The following is a 16794-nucleotide window of genomic DNA, read 5'->3' on the forward strand; positions in this document are numbered from 1 at the left end:
TCTTCTTCTCCTTTTCCTTTTTCCCCCTTTTACGTCCTTCTTAGGCTTTGGTACAGTTGCATAGGGACATCATAAATCAGTGAACCTTTAAAACACTTACATCCAAGTACCAGATAAGGCAGGGTCTCCTGATACTGCTCGACACCAGTCGTTTGAGATGCCAAAAATGTCCTCGTTTGGGGAAATGTACAACAGTTTAGCTATGGAACAGAAATTGAATAAAAAACACCTGTTTGGAAATAAAAAACTGCTCCACCTGAGTTAACGGATCTCATCTTTGGGACTGGGAAAATAATAGTGATAATATGACAGCTAACATTCATGTGGGTACCTACTATGTGCAATCTGCATGAATTATTTCACTTAATCTTCTCCAAAGAGCTTTGTGGGAATACTACTCTTATCCCATTTTTTTTTCAATGTTTATTTATTTTTGAGAGACAGAGAGAGACAGAGTGTGAGTAGGGAAGGGGCAGAGAGAGAGGAAAACACAGAATTCAAAGCAGGCTCCAGGCTCTGAGCTGTCAGCACAGAGCCCGATGTGGGGCTCGAACCCATGAACCGTGAGATCATGACCTGGGCGGAAAGTCAGACGCCCAACCGACTGAGCCACCCAGGCGCCCCTCTCACCCCCATTTTCTTGACAAAGAATCAGACCTTTGGTCCCAGAGCAGGTAACATCATCAAAGTCAGGGTTTAAAGGCTATTCTACAGGGGACTGAGCCGAAAGACAGTGAATATGGTGATGACTGAGCATAACAAGGAAGAACCTTTGTCATTAAACAGCTTTGAAAATTAGAACCATCAATACAGATTCCTTGTGGTAAAAAACAAATTGGTAATTACTGAACAAATACCTTTCGTATGTACCAATTAATTTTTCAAGCAGAGAAACGATTATCTTAAAGTTTCCTAACACTAGGAAAACGGGATTCCACTTAACATAGTACGTGTATCCAGAAACAGTTGTATGCACAGAATTTCTGTAAATCAAATACTAACTACATTCACCAAAGGGCTTTTCTATGGTAAATGCACAATAAGTATTTAATAAAATGAAAAATTGTTTGGCAATCTGAATAGTCATTCAATAATTTATCTGTTTTGTGAATTTGGATTTACAGCAGACTCTTGACATTCCTGAGGCATACATCCGGAACCTTCTCGAATTGCCAGATTCACAAATACAAAAATGTTTATAGAGGTTCCTAGCTTTCTTGCGAATCACATTTCCATGGAGAGTCGTATGAATTTCCTGTTCCTGGCCTTATGCTACACACTACGAATTAATCACACTTTCACGTTTCACTTGAGGTGCATCTCTCACTGTTGCCATTTTTCACAGAAACAAACAAAAAAATGTCTAACTGATTAATGAACACTCTTACAAATGCACACATAAGTAGAGCACAGCAAAGCAAAATGACCCTTCTCTCTGCATGTCTCTGGCAAGATAAGACTTTTCGGATTTGCATCTCGGTCAAACTTTGTGCCATGGAACCTCAGGGGAACTCACAAAGAGCCACAAACCTGCAAGTTAAATCCATGAACACCTGGAATCTACACACATTTATGAAGCTTGCATGGGCAGGGGCAGGGGCCGTGTCTACAGAATCCATAGGAATTCCACTGTTCTTGCTAACCCAAGAGTTAACAGAACTCTGCTGAGCCTTTTGGTGATGAGTCCAGAAAATGTGATTATAGAAACCTTGGCCACATGAATTATAGGAATTTGCCTACTCATTCAAAATACCTATACTTTGTGTGGTTGGGGTTGGCGAAAATCAATGCTGGATGACTTCTCTGCCTTCAGAATGGGGCCCAGTCACAGCTGGCACACTGGAGAGCCTTAGCAGCTGGACCTTCTTGTAGCACCGTCCTGGGACTCTCAATCTCTGGCTGGTTTTGAACCCCGCCCCCCGTCCCCCGCCCCTACCCCCACCTCCGGCAAAACACCCCTAACCATGAAACATAGATGGGAGAAAGGGAAAGCCTGAGTGAATGAGAGAGACAGAGAGAGGGGGAAAGAAGGAACAAATGAAAAAATGAAACAAAAACGAGAGAATGAAAAAAAAATTGGCTGCTGTGCAAAAAAAAAAAAAAAAGACATTATCATTTCAAACTATATAGCTTATATATTTCAGAACATATTTGAAAACACTACTGCCAAATTTTCAAATTATTTATTTATTTATACACTTTCTTGTTCCAGCATTTTGCTGCCAGATTAATTTTCCTGAAGCTCAACTCTGATCAAGTTACTCCCCTGCTTAAAAACCCCAATAGCTCCTCACTGCCTATAAAATGAAGTCCAATTTCCTTAGCCTCCTATTTGGGGGCCTCCATAATCTGGCCCCAAACTTCTAGCCCAACCTTATTCTGCACTTCTTTCCCCATTATACACTCTTGGCTCCAGCCAAAATATATTCCCTGACGTTCCCCAGACACTGTCTGTATTCTCTGCCTTTGCACCTTTGCTCATGCTATTCCCTCTGCCTGGAATGCCTTTCCAGACATCTCCATATGCCTCATACTACTCACCTTCCCACATTACACCTGGAGGATGCCAGGCACGAAACAGGCACTCCGTTATCAGTAGCCGATCTTGCAACCTTTAAACACCTGCTTTATGTGTACATCATGTCACCGGATCCTCACCATTGGAGGAAGTAATTTCGCACAGAACAAAAACTGAGTGTAACGCAGCACAAATCAATGCCAACATGTTGCAGCAATTCTTTCTGAGGGGGAAAAGTGCACCTTACCATTTTGCGTGAACTCGAATGCACTTGTCCAGTCCTGAGGCACAGTTTCATTTGGTCGCCCCTACACAGCCCTCACCAGGCTCCATGAGGCAGGACGCTACACTAGGTGATTCCAAAGGCAGAGGCCCCAGAGGTGCAGGGCGCCAGGGTGGGAGCTGAAACGCCAGACGCCCCTCCATACTCCCCCCGCCCCGCGGAGGACAGCCATGGAAGGAGAGTGATAACCATCATAGATGTCAGTGGATTGAGTCTCACTCCTCTGCAACCTAAAACATGCTGAAGGGCTTTTTAAAGGTGACATTTATCACCAAGGGTTTCACAGTGGGCTGCTAAAGCTCCTTATACAACCTCTAGAGCCGGCTTAAACAAACACAGCAACCGTGTGCGGGACAAGGCATCATCACTGATGGATGGGGCTCTATGAAGCATGCAAAGCCGCCCATAGCTACTCGCTCACCGGACAAGGGCCAAAGCTATTACACGATGAGTACTTGTGTAACCTTAAGTACAAATGGAATTTGGGCTGTATGCATCTGAGATGCTTCCCCTTTGTAATTTTCGGCATCAAGAGGTAACATATATGGACTGGAATGCTAGAGCCCTCCCCTCCGTTTTCTCCCCTCTCCTAGGACAGGCAGGCCTAATGATCACAGCAGACATCTCTCATCCCAGTTACTGCAAGTTAACCCCAAACCAAAAGCCCCCATGTCCTGTTGAAATCTGACCTATTTTTAATGGGCAGCTCAGTTAAAACAAAACACAACAAAACATCCTTGGTTAGAGCATGACTTTAGATGAAACCTGTTTCAGGGATTAACCCAAACTTCAAATCACTCCCTTGGACAAAACTTGATTCGGTCCAATAAATAAATCATGCCTCCCTCCATAAAATTTTAAAGCAAAAGTTTATTCGGGAACCATGTGAAATCTATGATTGTTCTGCCAGCCTCTTGTCTTATCTGTTGTTGACTTCTGGCTTTGCTCAACTCAAGGCAGGGCTGGCGTCTCTGACCCCTGCCAGAGCCAGCTCTCCTGCCCTGCTCTGTCCTTTCCTCCCCAACCAGGGACTGCTCACTGCTGTCCTTGCCTCCAAGTGACATATCTCTGCAGCAAGGTTTAAGAGAAAAACACATCAGCCCAGTATAATGCAGAACTTTGTTTTCCTAAATTTTTCCTGTTATTAATTACTAAGTGGCAATCTTGAGTTAGAAATTCCATTGACCAGCTCCAAAGATGCTAATCAGTTATTACTCACTTACATTTACGAAACTGCCACTTGCTTTTAGCCATCTTTAGTTCAAAACTAGAATTCATGGGGAGCCTTTCCTTGTTTTACTTCTGAACCATTTAAACATACCCAAACACTGGGTGGGCTCAGTCAGTTAAGTGTCTGACTTTGGCTCAGATCGTGATCTTACAGTTCATGGGTTCGGGCCCCGTGTCAGGCTCTGTGCTGACAGCTCAGAGCCTGGAGCCTGCTTTGGATTCTGTGTCTCCTTCTCTCTCTGTCCCTCCCCCGCTCACACTCTCTCTCTCTCTCTCTCTCTCTCTCTCTCTCTCTCTCTCTCTCTCTAAAACAAGTAAACATTAAAAAAAATTTTTTTTAAAGAGTAAACATATCCAAATACAAGTTTGTCAACAAAGTTATATACAGCTTCTTCACAGGGGTTGTTGGTGGGTGGTGGAAGTTCCATCTGACAACCCAAAATGAGAATGAAAAAATCCAGATGAAAAACTAAGCACTGCTCGTGGCAGGGCGAGCTGAACAGGCGGAATCTGATAAAATAAGGTAGTAATGACCACGTCTGCTTTGCCCTGGGGGAGCTACAGAACCCACACCATCTTAGTCCCAGCACAAAATGGCCAGAAAGGCACGTCTTCTTCAGTGGGCCACCCAAAGACCACGGGACACTACCAGGGGCAAGAGTGGAGAAGCTGACAATCACAGAACAGAAAAGGCAGGGAAAAGCAAAAATCCAGGATTTCTCCCACGTAAACAGAAATGGTTGTGAATGAACAAAAGCCTTATAATTCAGGGTAATGCGTATCACCATTAGCAATCGTAAAGAAAAATACATCCTGACATACACTTGGTTGCTAAGCATTTGGGTTGAAAGGACCTCGAATAGTTAGGTGTTAGTACAGCTTGGGTTTGCAGTACAAAAGTGTGATAATGACACCCGTGAACTCAGGATGTGATGACAAGTACTTTCCACGGTTCAGGCTGGAGATAGCTGGGTTTGGAAGCAGGATAATTCAGATACAAATAATTGCCTCTGTTTCAATTTTGTTTTGCTGGTGGAGACACAGCCTCAGATGCAGGCAGGAAATACAGTTCCAAAAGCAGAATGAAACCTATTTAATATATCGATATCAGACAATTCCATTTTTAGAAATTATTCTTTTTTTTAATGTTTATTTTTATTTTTGAGCGAGTGAGAGACAGAGCACAGCAGGAGAGGAGCAGAGAGAGACGGAGACACAGAATCCGAGGCAGGCTCCAGGCTCCGAGCTGTCAGCACAGAGCCCCACACGGGGCTCGAACCTATAAACCACGAGATCATGACCTGAGCCAAAGTCGGATGCTTAACTGACTGAGCCACCCAGGTGTTCCCAGAAATTATTCTTGATTTAATTCCTCCACCTCGATATAGTGCACCCCGGAAAGAACCCTTAATTTAAAGGATCAGTCTGGAAACCAGTCTTGCCCCCCACTATTTCAGCTATCCCCAAGTCTTCCCTTGGAAAATCGTAATCACTTACCTATTGTTTGGTTTTTACTTGTTAAACGCAAACACATTTTAGGGAGAACATACAATGATGTGTGTCCATCATACTTATTTGCATAATTTCCTTGATTACAGAAGCTTTACCCAGGCATTTGCAGCAACACCTATGCAATGCTCGGTAAACTTTTTGAATCGTTTAAGGATCTCCTCTCTGTTCAGTAAAGAATAGGGACTCATCCCAAACTTTCAAGCAACTAAAAGGGTGAATTGGCACCTATGCAGCCACAGTTTGAAAGATTGAAACACTGAACACTATGCAGCCAGCAAAAAGGCAGCACAGGGGCTGGGCTGTTTTCTCCCTCCCCGTACCTATGTGAGACATTACTCATCAATCCCGATGACACCCCTCGGTCCTGAGTAGCACATTCCAGCTACACCCAGCCAGAGCTGGCACGGGCTAGGAGACCACTTAGTATGACCCACGGACTATGTTCTAAAGAGGACAGCCACCCTGAGAAGCAAACAGCATGCCCCAACACACAGGGGATCGGTGGAAGGAAACAGAGGTATTCAGCAGGCTGGTAAAACAAGGTCCCAGGTGACAAGACGGCTGCTTTCAAATATCTTGAAGGAGGAGATTGGACATTTCATTCAATGGAGATCCAAAGGGTAGCCAGGCCATAAATATCATTCCTGGGTAAACAACAGTGACATTTGAAGAACAGGTTGGGGCAGTGTGAGAAGTGTGAGGAGGCAGAGAAAAGAGGAAGTTCTGATGTAGGCCCTCTACCTTCTTCCCACGCAACCACAGATAATATACAACAAGTTCTTCCTTTAATCCTTTGTAAACAAGTCCCACTGATCCATGAGATTTGTAAGAAATAGAGACTGACACGTATGGTTGCTGTTTGATGGCTGTGGGGGATGGGCTATGCAGATGGCAGAGAATTTCTTCCATAAATATGTAAAGGATGGGCTGAATTCGCAATTTAAATATAAACTTGCATATTCACGGATTACCTTCTAGCTCTAAACCCTCTAACTCCAAAAACCTCTTGATGTCTGCCCAAGACTAATTTCTTGATGTCCGCGCAAGGTGCAACAAAATGCCCTGGCTGCTCCTTCAGGACACGTCCCTACTGATTTACAAGAAGAGACCTCTCTGCTCAGAGGGCACAAGGGATGAAGACAGTCCCAGGGTTTCCTGGAGAAGTCTTGGTAGTCTTGATGCAAAAACACATTTGTTTGTTTTTAGAGGAAACGAATCTGTCCCAGCTTGGTTACATAGAGTGGAGCGAGAAATTCTTCTGTAGCCCCTGAGGCAAATGACTGCTCTCAGCTCAGCAGGCTGTGGTTATGTAAGTCCTGGCTTAATCTGATACTTCTATTTTATTCTGAGCCCTGGGGCAGACCATCCATCCCTTAGTCTCAGTTCCTGCATCTGTAGAATAGGAACACCACGGTGATCCTAGACCTTGCCCCCCCAGACCAGCCATACTTGAGGAGGGAGGCAGTCTTTGCAGAAAGCTGAGCTTCTTGGAAGACAGAAATAACAGGATTGGGTCTCATAATTTAACAGTTTGCAATGGGTTTAAGCTGTATACTACGTTTCAAATCCTTAAAGTTATTCATATTTAGGTGAATTTGAATCTGCTTACTAGATGTTGCAATCTATCCTGAGGCTTTTCTTTACTAATTACTTAAAATGACATTGGTTCAAGTGCCAGGAAAGAAACTGCTTTTACAGGAATCCTTTCCACTTTCTGGAATATCCTACAAGCAGGAACAATTTTCTCCCTCAAACAATCTTTCCTTTTCGAAATCTTAAATTTCCCAGTGAAAAGACGAACAGAGATGTGTGATTATTATTTGCTTCATTCCTACATTCTCCTTACTCTTCAGACAGAGAGAAACACAGCGTGGATTCAAGAACTAGCCACGTTCCAGAGGCACATCGCATACATAATCCCAGAGGGGAGCGGGAGAGCTAGCCCAGTGACCTGGACTATGCAAAATGGGGGTAGGGGAACCACAGCGATTACTCCCCTTCACTTCTCCCTGAGATCATCCCTGACACAGGATGCAGTGGGGGTGGTAAAGAGCACCACAGAACCCCAGCCTGTCTCCCATGCCCCTGTGTAAATGCTCCCTGGTCAACTTGAATTATGCTACCAGAATGTCTAGGAGCAAAGAGGATCCACACAGTTACAGGTCATACACATATAAGGAAGCCTATCAGTAGCAATCTTCAGAAATGTAAACAACAAGAATGAAAGAGGGATACCCATATGTTATATTCTAATCCCAATAACCCCTCAAAGGTATTAAGAAATGCTGTGTGCCTCTGGATGAAATGAGAGATGAGAATGAGAGAGAAATGACAAGCCAAGTGGGCAGCCTGATTTGTCTTGAGTTTCTGTTATGGACACTGGTTGGGGCCATTCAAGATCCACTCTCCATTCTTTTGGCTCAGCATCTGAATTTCCTTTTTAGGAATTAATTCTTGTCTGCTGTGTAAAGTCTTGGTGGGAATGTCAGTTGGGGGACCCACCCCTCACCCCTCAGGCCAAGGGGTAGGCTTATGGCCTACCCCGAGCTAATGGAGCTCTTACTTGTTTCCAGGGCTTTGAATATTGTGTAGAGAAGCCTGTTGGATCTTACCCATTACAGCAGTAGAATACAAGGAAGATCGTCAGTTCTGTCCACCTGGACCTCCAGAGCTTCCTCAATTTCTGTCCTTCACCAAGTCTGTTTCTGCACACTTCCCGTCGACTCTCTGACCTACTGGACACGTTCCAATAAAACCTTTTTGTTGTGACTTAGCCAAAATCAGTATCTATTGCTTGCGCAAAATGAATGTCAACTAATACGGATGTCCAGCTTCTGGACCCGAGGATTTCTAGGCCCAACAAAGCCCTATGATTCTAGATGATTCTAAAAGTGACACTATGCATAGGAGTTCATTCTCCCTAAAATTCTCTTGTTCCTTCACGGTCAGTAAGAAAGAGTAAGTAAAATAAAATGAGAAAGAGAGGAACTAGCAAGTCTTAGGATAATTCTACAATGGTGAAATTTATACTGCCTCTAAGTGTCACCTTCAGGAATTGGACAGACAGAAACAGAAAAGGGGAAAGAGAATAATGGGCTTTTGTTAAGTATTATTTTTATATAATAAAATGCACAAACCATGAGTGTACAGTTCACTGGGGTTTGACAACTGTACACACCTGTGTAACAACCATGTAAAACGTCATACAGAACATTGCCATCACTCTAGAAAGTTCCATTATGTCCCTTTCCAGCTGACCTTTCCCCACTCCCACAGCCAAACACTGGTCTGATTTCTCTCACCAGAGCCTAATTTTTCCTGTTCTAGAACATCACGTAAATGGAATCAGACAGAATGTACTCTTGCATCTGGCTTATTTTGGTCAACATAATGTTTCTGAGATTCACCCACGTTTTTATACAGATCAGTAGGGTGTTCTTTTTTTACCGCTGAGTAATACTCCACTGTACGAACGTACTATAGTTTGTTTATTCAGTGTCTTGTTGATGGATATTTGGGCTGTTTCCAGCCCTGGGGCTATTATGAAAACAGCTGCTGTGAACATTCTTTAATCTTTTTTATGGACACGTGACTACTTTCATTTCTCTTGAGTAAATGAATTTCTATTAAATGGTGAAGGAGGTTTCTTATTATAATACCTCGCAGAGAAGCAATAATATACTTTCTTCAAGATGAAAAGAAAAAATCTATTTTTCTTTTAGAACAGAGTAGTTTCATGGATGCCATTCTCTTAACCCCTGACTCCCTCTCCATACACTTCCTCCTTTCCATCTGCAGACATCCTCATTTCTCTGTTCTAAACAACCTTTCTCTCTCCCCTTCATCTAGCAAACGCTCTCAATAGGCCTTCTTCATGGCACTTTAAAAAAAATTCCCAGTATTGTTGCCACCAGCCCATTGTGGGGTGTTATTTTCTCCGTTCTCATTCTCTCTTTGACCTCTTGCAGTGTTCAGCTTAGTTGGCCGGCACTTGCTCGCTCCCTCTCTCTCTCGCTCTCCCGTGCTTTTTAAGAAAAGCTAAACTTCAACTACTGCGTTAATTTTCACAGTGCGAACAAGTACCCAAGGACTGGTCTTAAATGCTCACGACTGTACAAATCCTTCTCTTGGCTTCCATACACATTGACAGTAGTGATTCCATAGTCACACTCTGAGGCTTGAACCTGGCTCTATCACCTACTAGCTGGGTGGCCCCGGGAAGGTCACTTAACCACTCGATGCCTCTGTTTCTTCTGTAGAACGAGGCTGATAACAGAAGCCACCCCTCAGGGTTGTTGTGAGTGTTAAATGAGCTAGCACTTATAACTGTGCCTGGTATGCAGTAGGCGTTCAATAAAGACAACCAATTTCTGCTGTCTCATTTGATCCTCACTGTGGTATATGTAATAAGAGAGCTTTATAAAACACAAGAGACTTCATTAGTACAAGAGATGACACCATGCATTGCGACGCCTTCTCTTCACAATGGTTGAGCCTCTTTCCAGTTGAGCCTCTTTCCCCTGTTTCTTTAATGTGAACGCAGTGCAAAGCTGCCTTCTCGATGTCTCTGTCCTTATGATTCTACACTCTCCTGAAGAGTCTTATCCATTGTGGTGGCTTTAACTGTCACATCAAGGCCAATGACTTCAACTATAGGTTGACAACCCTACGGTATCTCCCTTAAATGTCAATTGCTCAGCATCTTGCTACCATTTACTCAAAGTCAACGTGTATCAAACCCAAATCATTGTTTTGTTTTCACAAAGAGGTTACCCTCGGGATTTCTCTGTCCTCAATGATATGCTCACACTCCAAGTATACAGGGCCTAGTCTTGCCAGGTAGTCTGAGGTATAAGACAGCCCAAGAACGGATCTTGTGTGGGTATTACTGGAACGCTCCCCTTGTTTCCCCATGGCCCGTCCTGTCTGCTCAGAAAGGATCATGACTACAGACAGTCTGTGCAGGAGGGGTGGGCGGCAGGGGCGAGCATTCCAGAAACGTAGGAGTGAAGCTGGTTGGTTCAAACATGAACATCCATCCCAATCCCAAGCACCTGGTCCCAAGCCTTCCAACCTCACGTCCCACGGGTCTTGATAACACCATGGGTGCTTTAATCTGGCAGCCCTTGCCCCATGCCCGAACATGGTGTCCATGCCAGGGCAGACTGCTGGACCGGTGGAGGAACCAGCCGCACACCTGGGCACCCGGGCATCAGTGTTCCAGCTCTGCGCCTCAGAGCTTTAATCAAGGGAAAGAACTTGATCTAAATGGCTGGGGGGCCTGTGGCTATTAGACGCTGTGCGGCACCTTTAATATTCCCTGGAGCAAAATCTACTGTTCTTGCAAGCAGCCTAATCAAAGTCACGTGAATGTCTAAGGAAGGCATCTGGGGAATTTTGTCGGAGCTTTCTGCCTGTGCTGGTCCTCAGGGTGGGTCACAGATACTCCATTTCTCCTCTTTTGAGCACACAGTGGCATGGCATCTCCCTGCTGCCCTTGAAGTTAAGTGTGACATGCAACGTGCCTTGGCCAACGAGATGTGAGCAGAAACAACACTGATCACTTCTGGCAGAAGCTGTGAGAATCCGTGTGTGATTCACTTGTTCCCTTTCTCCACCTCAGTGGGAACCTACGAAGACGGGCAGCTTCTAGCAGCCTGGCTCCCCAGATGAACAGAGCACACACTACATTACACATGGAGCATGAGCAAGAGACAAACTTTGGTTGGCGAAGTCATTAGTACCAGGCAGTTCTTTGTTACTGAAACATAACCTAGTCACTACTGACAGATACAGCGGTCCCGTTCATGCGGCCAGCTGGCAACCTCCAACTTCTAACTCAGCCTCGCCTCCAGCCTTTAGATTTCCACTCTGTTTTAGTTCACCCCTCGGGGCCCCAGAGTGCATTTAAGCTACCCAAACACAAAGCTGTCCCCTGATTTGTGGAGTAAGACTGATACCTACTGTTGGGTAGCCCATGGTGACCCAGCAAAACTCTAGAGCCTAGTGCTGCCCAATCCCAGCGCCGTAGGCATGAAAACAGGTGCCATATTCCCCAAAGTCAGCATCTACGCAAGAGTCTTCCTATTGACGTGTCCCCCGCTAGCTGCGCTGACAGCATCATTTATTGTCCAAAATGGTTCTGAGGGTGAAAGGGGACAGGGCGACGGGTACAAATATTTCCTGTCCTGGGCACACAAGGACACATGGGCACCCTAACTCTGCCTCCATTGTCTTTACGATGTTAGGTCCAGGGCTACGCGAAAAATTCCTAGAGGCATTATCTAAGGACAGATCGCCATATCCAGGAAATGTGATTAAAGGGCTAAGAGGAGCCATGTGGTGAAATTAATGTGTTTATCAGAGAGTACTCTGCTTTTACTATGCTATGTGGCATTGGACTGAGTGAGTACAGCTGTTTCCCTAAGCAGGTACAGGCGAACAGCAGTAGACATCCAAACAAAACCAAGAGCCCAATGCAAAATCCAGCCACAAAGTCTGAACACCCTGCAGAAGCATTAACGGCATCTTCCTCCCACAGGTCAGCCTGGGAGTCATTTAAGAGGAAGAAGGACAAAACCAAGAAAACAATCTTAGCAGCAAAAAGAAATATTTAAGCAAAGCCAAAGTAAATGCAATTTCGGGGACCATGGGCTCCTCCTCCTCTGGGCACCGGAGACATAGTAACGTCAGTAAATATTTTCAAAGAACGTTGAATCCTCTAGATACGGTAACACGTTGTAGAAGACAGCTGATTTTTTTTTAATCTGCTGCCATTCAGCATTTTCCTTGACTTTGTGAAACACCACGATTCGAAGTGGTTCATTTAAAATCTCACAGCTTATAGTCAAGAAGTACGTAATGATTTTTAGTGAGTCTGTTTTTCTGCGTCCCGATCCCCACTCCCCTGCCTCTGCCTCCTGTGATGTGGGCCTCTCACCGAGAGCTGATCACATGACCTGAGCCAGCCCGAGGACCCCCAGCCCCCAAACTCATGAGACTGAAACAGTCACTAGGTGTGTCTGTTTCCTAGGCCTCCCTAACATATCACGGCGAACTGGGTGGCTTAAAACATCAGGTAATCATTCCCTCACGGTTCTGGAGTCCAGGAATCAAGGTGGGGACAGGGCCGTGCTCCCCCCTGAGTCTCTGGGGAAGAATCTTTCCATGCCTCTCCCCGGTTTCTGGTAGTTGCTGGCAATCCTTGATGTTTCTTGGTTCCTTAGCTTGTTTTAATTTCTGCCTCAGTCATCACATGGCTGTCTTCTCTCTGTGTCTGTGCCTGTGGCTTCACATGGTTTCTTCTTTTTATAAGGGCACCAATCATATTGGAATAAGGACTCACCCTACTCCGGCATGACCTCTCCCTTGCAGCTTCATTATATCTACAAAATCCCAATTTCCAAATAAGGAAAACAGGTACCAGGAATAGGGCTTCAGTATATCTTGCGGGGGTGGGGATGGGGACACAATTCACCCCATAACACTAGATGAGAGAGAGTCTCTACCACTGCGATTGCAAGCTCCAAGCCTTGTAAGCCTGTTCATATACCGGAGAAGTAAACGAACCAAGAAATGGAGAAAGACAGAAAAAGGCAGGGTCCTAGTATTACTGAATTGCTGGAATGCATTTCTATCTGAAATCTAGTCTACCTCTCGGACTTCCCAGTAACACAAGCAACAAAATATCTTTCTGGTTTAAACACTGGGTTTCTGCCCCTTACGACTAAGAGCCCTAATCAATATATCTACTGAGGAATAATGCTATGTAATGTGAATTCAAAGAGTTCCCCATATTCTGGATGGGGAAGAGAGGGTAGGGTGTACATAAGAAAGATTGGCCATGAGCTGATAACTGTTGAAATTAAGTGATGAGTTTAAGAAGCTCATTATTATGCCATCAAACTATTCTCTCTGTGACTACAGATGTTAAAGCAAGTGTTTAAAAAACAAAAACAAAAAACTCACAGGCCTCACACTTTGAGTCTAGCACAAATCGGGACAAACCAAAGAACAGAAAAGATAGAATCAAACATAAACCAGACGATAGCAGACACGCACAGGGAACACCTGTAATACGTGAAAACCTTAGCACTCAAGTTCTTTGCAGCACACAGGGCTTTTGATACTAGACCTGAATCTATCGACGGCCTGACAGGGTCAGGGGATCTTAGATAACCGTGCTGGCAGATGACCACCCCAAACTATGCAGAGAAGGGCCAGCACTGTGCTTCAGCTCCAGGCAAAACAATGGAGTGCAGAGAGCCCTGCTGGAGGAATTCTCTTTCCTCCCAGCTAATCACAATAAAGCAGCTAGTATCCACAGCCAGCAATAAAGCAAGGGTGTGGCTCAGACAAAAGACCAGGTTACTCCTTCTCTAAATGTTCACGGACAGCTACAGATGTTCTGACGCAAGAATATATCTCACGGTGTATAAAAACAGTCATGATTCTGCCTCAATTTAGGCAAGAGCCACCACCACTTCTGAGATCATGCCTGCCTGTTGGATTAGAGGTTCTCGACCCCAGCCACCCACTAGAATAACTGGGGATCTTTAGAAAATCCCCATGCCCGGGCTGCACTCTAGACCAATTAAATCACAATCTCTGGGAGTGGGGCCCAGGCCTTGGTCTTTCTGGAAGGCTCCTCAGTGATTCTAATAAGCAGCAAAGGCTGAGAACCACTGTCTCAGGTAAACCTAGCTTTGTAAGGTGCTCACTCACCGTAGATCTGTGCCTTGCTTCTCTGGGCATCTCCCGCTGCGGGTGGTCCCGCTGCTGGTCAGACCACCCTTACTTTCTGATCTACTCATGTGGGTAGATCTCAACCAGTCCAGAACCTACTTCTTTCCTTTCTAGTAGTTTCCTAGGGCTGCATGACAAAATACCACAAACATGATGGCTTAAAACAACAGAAATAAACTCTCATAAATTCAGTTCTGGAGGCTGAAGTCCAAAAGCAAGGCGGTGGCAGGCCATGCTATCTCTGAAGGCTCTACCCCAGGATCCTTCATTGTCCTGTCTAACTTCTGGTGGTCGCTGGCAACCCGTGGGGTTATTTGGGTTTGTGGGCACGTGACTCCAATCTCTGCCTTCGTTGTCACTTGGCACTCTCCCTGTATGTCTGTGTCCTTTCTTCTTCTCTTAGAAGATCATCAGTCATACTCGATTAAGAGCCCACCCTACTCCAGTAGGACCTCAACCCTTTACCTCTGCAGTAACCCTATCTCCAAATAAGCTCACGTTCTGATACTTTTCAATCCAGCACACTCTTCCTCCCCCATATAAAGCAAGTCTTAGTCTTGATCTTCATCAGAATCCATGTAAGACCTAGCTAACTGGGACCACAATGCCTTTTAAAATAAGTTTTTATTTTGAAATCATTTTAGATTTACAGAATAGTTGCAAAGATCATATAGGGAGTTCCTGTATGCTCTGCACCCAGCTTCCCCTAATGTTAACATCCTGTAAAACCATGGTACATTTATAAAAACTAAGAAACTGTGGCTCCTGGGTGGCTCAGTTGGTTAAGTGTCCAACTCTTCGTTTCAGCTCGGGTCATGATCTCACAGTTTGTGAGTTGGAGCCACAGTGCAGAGCCTGCTTGGGATTCTCTCTCTCTCTCCCCTGCTCTATCTCTGTCCCTCCCCTGCTCGTGCTCTCCCTCTCAAAATTAATAAAGTAAACATTAAAAAAATTTTTTCACTATTACCACCAGCATGATACTATTACCTTAACTATACACTTTATGTATATTTCACCAGGTATTCCGCCAAGGCCCTTGCCCTTTTTCTGTCCCAGGATCCAAATCCGGATACCAAATTGCATTTAACAAAATGCTTTTCAGAATGCAAAGGGTCACAGCCAAGCTCTGATTCACAGCAGCAAAACCTCACTTCAGGCTTCCTTCCCTAGTTTACCCTCCAGTCTCTTGGCCACCCTCACATTTGCATCCAGCTGGCTGTACGTTTCATCTGTGCCTCCTTCCTGTTTGGATCTGACCACCCCAATATTTTAGTCAAGCTAGTTCGTGACGGTTTTGAGGTCATGGAACCTCCTTGAGAATCCAAGAGAAGCTACAGACTCCCCTCTGAAGAACTACAAAGACAGAAACAATTTTGTGTCCAATTTCAGAGCAGATATCGATACACAATAACCCCTCCCACTTCCCCAAGGGTCCCCACCGTAGCATGACTTTCCATAGTCTGGCTTCCCCGGGCACTGATTCTGTAACGAAATCAGCACAGCTATCAAGCCCTCTCTCAAGACAATTTCTCCATAGCTCCTGGACACAGCAGCAGTGCTCTGTACTCTGGGTTTTGACCAACGCCAGGGGCCCCGGCCACTGTCTTGGGCTGGCAATAGACACTGAAGACAGCTGGACTCTCCCTTCTGGCCAACTTGACCACCAGTATCGAACCTCACAAGTTTTGCTTAACCCATCACCTCTTAGGAGTCCATTTTCTCTGCGATAGAAGAAATATCCCAGAATGTAATACTTCTCAGTCCTAAGGGCATGTCACATCACCTCGGTTTCAACTAAGAAAAGTGACCCTGGGATCTAGAGCAGTATTGGCAAGTTCTATCAGAATCAGATCTTCTGCCATTTTGAAACGGCAAGAACCTCGGAACCAAGGCCAACACCTGCCTATGGCGTTTCATCCTTGGAAACCACACGTGAGGCCCTCCTTGCACATAAAAGCCAAACGACTGGTTAATACAACCCTACACGTCCTCTGAAGCCACCACACGAACCCTGGAGCAGGGCCGGGGGAAAGGGAAACTGTCCCTGCTCAATCCTCCGACGTTGGTTTGAACCTCTTGCTCCCCCCAGTTCTTCAAACCCTGTTCGGTCCCACTCAGATGCTGCTCGTTTCTATCAATCTCTCATCCATGTGATAATGGTCCAAGAGTCACCTGAGCTAAACCACCTGTGGGCTCCCCCGTGTCCTGGGGTCACACTTCGCCCCCTACTGCCACTCTGATGAGGCTCTCGCCAATTCTTCCAGCGTTGAGCAGAAGGGAGCAGTGTTGGAGAACAGACAGGCCTAATTCCTATGGCCGGGGCTGTGCCTATTCTTACCTTCTGCAAACGGTTCCCACTCATAAAACCGGCCCATGAATGGCTTGTTGTTGTAGGATGCACACTGAACCTCCCGGATACTTCTACTGCTTTCTGGACACACCTAATAAAGCAGATATTGAACATGCGGTTAGTGTCCGTATCTCTTCACGGCCCCAGTCACACCCC

At 45.2% G+C, this 16794-nt stretch overlaps 1 protein-coding gene across 3 annotated transcripts in view; it reads right to left on the bottom strand.

Annotated features, from left to right (window-relative positions):
- Positions 1-16794, bottom strand: part of THSD4 (thrombospondin type 1 domain containing 4) — a 573132-nt gene that overhangs the window by 426052 nt on the left and 130286 nt on the right. For all 3 annotated transcript variants that reach the window (XM_058737196.1, XM_058737198.1, XM_058737197.1), the window contains one exon: positions 16627-16729. In XM_058737196.1, the coding sequence (XP_058593179.1) occupies positions 16627-16729 (103 nt within the window). The remainder of the gene's footprint in view (positions 1-16626; positions 16730-16794) is intronic.

This window comes from Neofelis nebulosa, chromosome 7, assembly GCF_028018385.1.
Source record: "Neofelis nebulosa isolate mNeoNeb1 chromosome 7, mNeoNeb1.pri, whole genome shotgun sequence".
NCBI classification, from domain to species: Eukaryota; Metazoa; Chordata; class Mammalia; order Carnivora; family Felidae; genus Neofelis; species Neofelis nebulosa.